General features: G+C 43.4%; 1 protein-coding gene across 1 annotated transcript; it reads right to left on the reverse strand.

The window, feature by feature from the left end:
* Positions 1-219: 219 nt before the first annotated feature.
* On the reverse strand, positions 220-2276 carry LOC127651935 (uncharacterized). Its single transcript, XM_052138003.1, has 5 exons — positions 2205-2276; positions 1878-2129; positions 1430-1601; positions 1167-1315; positions 220-1062 (listed from the first exon to the last, which is right to left on the reverse strand). Exons 2-5 carry the CDS (start codon positions 2005-2007, stop codon positions 875-877), a joined length of 639 nt encoding a protein of 212 aa, XP_051993963.1. The 5' UTR covers positions 2008-2129; positions 2205-2276; the 3' UTR covers positions 220-874.
* Positions 2277-7408: the final 5132 nt, after the last annotated feature.

The raw sequence follows: 7408 nt of genomic DNA on the forward strand, positions 1-7408 counted from the left end.
GGGAGGAGTATAAGGAAGCCTCTACCCTCTTGTGTGGTTTCAACCATCAGACAAAACTTCCAAAGTGGTGACCAAACCTATCAGGGCTTTCAATGGCCTCGTTTGGATGAGAATGAATAAAAATAATTGTTTATTCTGTTGTGATCGCTCAATTGCCCTTAAAATGTTATAAAGTACACAGAACACATGAATTTTAATAAGAAAAAACAGTTTATTGGCATTGCTTGTAAGGGTTACTAAACATTTACTGAACAAGGACAAGGATTACTGAACAAAGACACAGGTTGCAAGTAAACAAATCTATATAAAAAAAAGCCCACTGATGAAGGGCTAGACCTGAAACCTTTGCACATTGTTTCTTTTGCCTGCAAAAGTGTGGTCTTACCTGAGGGTCAACTGATGGTTCTCGCACTCACTCACACTCACTTACTCACGCACAGTCACTCACACTCTTTCATGAATGCATATGCAGTGATACATGCAAAAGCATATCAAGCTGACACACAGTGAACCCAGACAACACCGCACACAGAGGTTGACAAGGCACAGGTAAAATGATTGGTAAATTATTTTGAATTACATAAAACAAATTTCATGCAAATAACAGACAGAGGAGCAGACATGCAGCATGCAGGACCCCTTGAATGGGGTACAGCGACAATTAATGCCACTTACAAAGACGAAAAAAAGTAATGATTTAGTGCAAAGTAAAACCAAAGCAACAACACACAAAACATGCAGAATACAGGAAACCACCACCAAATGAGATGACAGGGACAGAAGGAAAGAAGATAAATAACAACTAAAATAAATACTTACAACTAAATCATTGGACTTGTCTGTGGAAAAAAATAATAATAATAATAATGTGAATTTAGGTTCTCTTGTAGCGTGACTGCCGGGCTAGGAAGAGGCTGACGGCCTCCTCCTTAGGAACCTGTTCGAAGGATTTAGCGATGGGGGCGGGTGCATCGGAGGACAAATTAGCGCTAACCTCTCGAAGAGCTGCAGGTGAATGGGTGTAGCTTTCCTGAAGGGCCTTCATCAATGCTGTTGCATAACCTGCAGATATAATAATAATAATACTGAATAAAGATCATTGCCACTGATCACAGATGTCTCGTGAGCCATCTCAAAATATGATAGAACTGCATGACACTGCTTACCGTATGAGGCTGCCTCTTTGATGGGACGCACCACATGGGCACCTTTTCTGAAGCGCGGATACCACACGCAGTACTTCTCCGTCCCATCACTTTTCCGTGCTGTCTCGCGGTTGGCATTGTGATTGTAATGCAGCGCCGCTAAGAGAAGCCTACAAAATAACACATTTGAGATTTTTTTTTACTACAATAGGCATGATAATAGGTACTATTATTACTATAAAAGGCATAATAATTGGCTGTATTATTCCTTGGATAGCACTGACCTGCTATACATCCCAACGTATGAAAACCCTGTGTGCTTGGGTGCGAAGTGCAAGATGAGGGAGTGGTAAGCCTCAAGGGAGAATTTTTGATGCTGTGGAGACAGCTGTCGAACATCTTTCAGTAAGGCAGTCCTCGTGATTATGTTCTCCAACTTTACTGCTGCCAATGAGCCTGCAAAGACCAAGACAGGGAGGCAGACAGACACACAGATGGAAAACGTATAAATCGACAAGATAGATTCAGACAAAAAATCTTTTTTTAATGGAAACACATGAAATGGTCCTGCATATGAATTATAGCAAACATAAACAGTAAACAGAATGTTATGAGATTGCCAGGGAATGAAAAAATAATTTAATCATCATAGGTCACATGTCAAAGCACTCAGACAGCAAATACAACAAAACTGTAGAGTGTACATAATACCACATGCTGTGTGTACTGTACCTGGGTCCAGCCACTCTTTGTTGCGCTGATCCCCGTCTAGAGGGCCATGGGCACAACTGGAGAAAGCAGGAGTGTCATGGTCATGGATGTCCTGGATGTGGTTGACTAAACTTTTCCATTTAGCCTCCATGACTGCTGGGTTGCCGTCTGGGGTTGAGGCTGCAGTCCAATAGAGGTGATTCACTATAGCAGGCCTCCACAGCTGTAGTTGGTCACACTCTTTTGAAGCTGCATCCAATGCCTTCCCCAGACCTGTTTTAGAACAAATGGTATTAATTGACATGCACTAACAAAAACTGCTTCAAGGTTCCAACAATGGATACATACTTTTGGCAATGTGCCACACATCAAAATAATGCCGTGTCCCTTCAGGGCTCAGCTCCTCTCTCACCCATTTGGCAACTGTGGCAGCGGGGGCATGGTCAAGCGCCCGTCCGGGAGAGAAAAGCGGTAAGGGCGCTCACACCTGAGCTAAATTATGTCTAACACCTGTCTCTAATTGCAGTAGAGCGAGGAGAGCGGATAAAAAGCCAGCAGCCACAGAGCAGAGGGAGACGGACCGACAGCAACCCAGCGTTTCTGTGTTGACGTGTGTGTGTGTGTGTGTGCACATTATAAGAGACAATTAAAAAGGCTTACCTTGTGCCAGAGACCTGTTTTCCTGTCCTCTTTTGAGAAAGTTACTACACTGGTGCCGAAACCCGGGAATTTGATAATGGAACAGAGTCGCCCCATAGAGTCCTCCCAGCTGGCGGAAGTCCTCCAGTCCCTCGCGACACTCCATCAGAGCCACCAACAATCCCTGCTTGAGCTCCGGCAAGACCAGGATCGTCGGTTCTTCGAGATCATGCGGGCTCAAGCAGAGGACCGGCACGCCATCCGGAGCCTCCTCAGCCAGGAGGCCGCTCCAGCCGCAGCCGCGACCCCGGACACCCGCGCCACATTGCCCCCACCCGCGTTACAGAAGATGGGGCCGGCAGATGATCCAGAGGCATTCATCGATCTGTTTGAACGAACGGCGGAAATTTGGGGGTGGCCCCAGGACCAGTGGGCAGCCCGCCTAGTCCCTCTCTTGTCCGGGGAAGCACAGCTCGCGGCGCAACAGGTCTCCGGCACAAGGTAAGCCTTTTTAATTGTCTCTTATAATGTGCACACACACACACACACGTCAACACAGAAACGCTGGGTTGCTGTCGGTCCGTCTCCCTCTGCTCTGTGGCTGCTGGCTTTTTATCCGCTCTCCTCGCTCTACTGCAATTAGAGACAGGTGTTAGACATAATTTAGCTCAGGTGTGAGTGCCCTTACCGCTTTTCTCTCCCGGACGGGCGCTTGACCACGCCCCCGCTGCCACAGCAACCTAAGGAGAAATAAACAAACTTTTGTGGATGATTGACCTGTGTGGCCCTCTGTGTATCAGCAAACCACAAACATCCAGCTTCAGTGCAATTCAGATGTTTACATTCTATACTGCATTTTTATTGTAAATACCTGGCGATGACGGTCCGTGATCAGCGTTGCTAAATGCAGGTCCTTTCCCCTCAGCAGGCCAACATTGCGCTTGAGCCCTTCAAGCTCACACCATGAGCTGTTGGGGACCTCTGAGCTCTGCAACATGACATAACAGTGTAAGTGTAAAATGCTGGTGTTGTTGAAGGAGGCGTGAATGAACCGACGCGTTGCTGGTCCAAGCATTACGATACACTGTACTCTAGTTAGGCAATACACAAAGCTCTAAGCATCGTTGTACTAGTGGAAAGATGTTATATTAATATACAATCAGTTTACTAAATTGCAGAGTTCATTACTTTTTTACTAATTTCTATTAGTTGCACCGAAATGGCTAACCAGTCATGGTTTCCGGAAATGGAGATGCTGTACAGCTCACCATGGGAAATGCCACTGAGGAGGGATCTCCTCTCTCAGGCGCAAGGCACAATTTGGCATCCCCAGCCCCAGCTGTAGAATCTGCATGTGTGGCCCCTGAATGGAGCGCACTAAATGCACCAGAACTGACGTGTTCAGTCATGAACACCATTTTACAAGCCAGAGCACCGTCTACTAGATGCCTCTATGCACTAAAATGGAAGATGTTCGCTGATTTGTGTCTCTCCCACAGCAAGGACCCGGTAAACTGCTCAATACATGAAATTTTAATATTTCTTCAAGAGCGATTAGACTCAGGACTCACCCCGTCAAAGCTCCGTGTATGTGGCAACTAGATCTGCATATGACGCACATGAAATCGGTGCCTCTATAGGCAAGCACGATTTAATCATAAAGTTCCTTAAAGGAGCAAGACGATTAAACCCATCTTTATATGCTATGGAGGACGTGCAAAAGGGATGTCCATCTCAAAGCAATTACCCTGGCTTATGAATCGCAGGGTCAAGACTTGTCCAATTGGTGTTAAAGCACACTCAACTAGAGGCATGGCCTCCTCATGGGCATGGATGAATGGTGTTTCCTTACCAGACATATGTTTTGCAGCAGGATGGTCCTCGCAAAACACGTTCGCAAGGTTTTACAACCTAGAAGTAACATCTCTTTCTTCAAGTCCTCTCTGTTTAGAGCCCTTGCTATTCATTGGCATTATATATATATATATATATATATTTATATTATTACACTTATGCCCCTTTTTAAGTACGGGCTCCGCATCATCAACACAACCGCCTGCATTCAGGTGGTTACAATTCCATAAATTACAAGCTCTTCATTATAAATAATCTCCCAGCCCAGTTCATAAGGAGTAATTCATACTATATGGCTATATCTCATATATTCATTGAGTGCTCTCCTCCTGGCCATCATGAGGATCACTCACTGTGGCATACACATGTCGGTCGCTGTCCCATAAGACTGCGCCGCCATGTTTCCTGACTTGGAAGTTATGTTGTGTAGTGCAGTGTAATGGGATTCTGTTCCCCGTCGTGGGGAGTGCCTTCGTCTCAGGGAACCGAGGATACGTACGTTACCGAGACGTTTTGTACACTGAAGAATCTTACCGGAGAAAACAGCGGAGGACAGTGAGAGCTTCGGTTAAAGGTAAACCTGGTTTCGTGTCAAGAAGAACGTTTATAAGAATACCTCCATTACAGGACAGTTTCATTTTAAAGTAACTGATTCGCTAGAATAAGTTTGAGTTCGCTATATGCATGGAGTGTTAATTAAAACTTCCGGTGAAACGTCGCTTGCTGTAGCGGCTTTTAACATTTTCTGTTAGATACAGGCGATATCAATCTTTTTTTTTTTTAAATAGTTAGGCCTAACAGTTATTCACTTGTTCAAATAAATTCTAAAAATAAGTGAACGAAATGAAAAAGACAGCTGAGCACTGTTGTGTCCCTCAGTGTTCATCGGGGCTCAAGTTTTATCAAAAGTTTTGAGTGAGATTACATCTTTTAGGGTAGGAGCTACTCAAATATTTGCACCAGCGGCCCCTCGGCCTGACCCAATTCTCAAGTTTTTGCTAGCAGTTCAATTTGACCTATTGTTCATGGCACAAATCTAAATGATAACAATTTGCTAATCTGATAAGACAGACAAATTCATCCCAAAAAATTATAAATTGTTTTATATATTTCAAAAATACAAATGTTAAAAATAATTTGACCCCAAATGAGTACATGGTGTACACATACAGTAGGATTGCAGAACTTTGTGTGTGGGCGCACATTTCAGCTTATGAATGGTGTTTTGTGTTGTAAGTGTTTGATGCACATTTTGGTGCCTTGATGACTGGTAGGGGGCTCCCACTTAACCCTCTGGGGTCTGAGGTTATTTTGGGCCTTTCATGCTTTGACATTTGTGCTTTTTTTTCATTCATATTATCTTACATTATTTCAGTGTTCAAACTTATAACCCTTTATAAGTTTTCATTAAGTCACACGGACTTCTTTGTTGTCAATATAAGCCTTGTCACCAACAAAATGTGCTCGTTTTCCTTCTTTCTGCACTTTCTCCACAAGTGGCCATAATTTTGTCTGCTGTAGTCAGATCTTCTTTAAAGCGGAGATGTTTGTTGTCCAAAAAAACATTTGCCTTTGAGGACTTCCATGCCATGTCCCTTGCAGACCTGGAAAGGGACCTGATGATCACTGGTCTCGGGATATTGCTCTTTGAATCCTGAAGCCTACCAATCCTGTGCACTACTTCTATGGTGTCAATTACAGAACTGTGCTGCGCCTCTGGGAGAACATCTCTGCAAGATTGTGGACTTCAGGAGGAACACCCCAACATTGTCCCCCCTCACCATTCTAAACAGCACTGTGGCAGCAGTGGAGTCATTCAGGTACCTGGGCACTCATATCTCACAGGACCTGAAGTGGGAGATACACATCGACTCCATTGTGAAAAAGGCCCAGCAGAGGTTGTACTTCCTTCACCAGCTGAGGAAGTTCAACCTGCCACAGGTGCTGCTGTAACAGTTCTACTCAGCAGTCATTGAGTCTGTCCTCTGCACTTCAACAACTGTCTGGTTCGGTGCAGCTACGAAATCAGACATCAGAAGACTACAAAGGACAGTTTGGTCTGCTGAGAGGATTATTGGTTGCCCCCTGTCCCCCTTCAAGAACTATACACTTCCAGAGTGAAGAAAAAGGCTGTAAAAATCACTCTGGACCCCACTCACCCTGCCCACTAACTTTTTGAACTGTTGCTTTCTGGCCGGCACTTCAGAGCTCTGAACACCAGAACCGTCAGACACAGGAACAGTTTTTTTCATCAGGCTATCCATCTAATGAACAATTAAATTGCCCCATTGAGCAATAATTATGTGCAATACACAGTTTAAGTCTATTTATATTATACAACATATCCACTTCTGCCATTACTTACATTGCTCTGTACATAATATACTGTATGTTTTACTTATATAACAGATTGTAATAGATTTGCACTACGTGTGTGTATGTTGGTATGTATGAAGGTGAGTGTATGTACGTATATGTATAACTATTTATTTTTTTTATTCTCTTTTTTGTTTTTTGTTTTAGTTACCTATGTCTTGATGCTGTTTTTGGTATTGTTTGTATTGTTGTACACTGGAAGCTCCTGTCACCAAGACAAATTCCTTGTATGTGTAAGCATACTGGGCAATAAAGCTGATTCTGATTCTGATTCATATGTCTTTCACGATCATTTTGATGTTTTCCTCTGGTTTCTCACGAACTCCATACAGATACAAGTTCCATCGTCTGTTGTATCGTTCAGCCTCATTTATTTTTTTGAAATTCAGTGCACTGAATTTTCAGGCACGCATTTTCCTTTTTCAAGTCAGTTACATCCTGATGGCAGTTGTCAAGTGACTCATTGATACCTTCAATTTATAGAGTATTTTGTTTAACTACCATGTCAGTTTGATCCGCTTTTTCATAAATTTTCGCAGTCAAGATACAAATGATGTTTTCTTGCAGTTCACTTAGTGATGGTTCACATCCATCATCATTCTTGGCTTTTTCTGTGGATGTTTAGTTTGGGTGTTTGGATCAGAGTTACAAATGTATCCATGTTTCATACGAGTGGACTTCAC

This window comes from Xyrauchen texanus, chromosome 11 (assembly GCF_025860055.1).
Source record: "Xyrauchen texanus isolate HMW12.3.18 chromosome 11, RBS_HiC_50CHRs, whole genome shotgun sequence".
NCBI classification, from domain to species: domain Eukaryota; kingdom Metazoa; phylum Chordata; class Actinopteri; order Cypriniformes; family Catostomidae; genus Xyrauchen; species Xyrauchen texanus.

Excerpts from the sequence above, each read along its gene's own strand:
- LOC127651935 (XM_052138003.1), bottom strand. The coding sequence starts at position 2,007 with ATGGAGGCTAAATGGAAAAGTTTAGTCAACCACATCCAGGACATCCAT. Across the intron at positions 1,602-1,877 it reads CAAAGAGTGGCTGGACCCAG|GCTCATTGGCAGCAGTAAAG; the intron begins GTACAGTACACA and ends TGGTCTTTGCAG. Across the intron at positions 1,316-1,429 it reads TACGTTGGGATGTATAGCAG|GCTTCTCTTAGCGGCGCTGC; the intron begins GTCAGTGCTATC and ends GTTATTTTGTAG.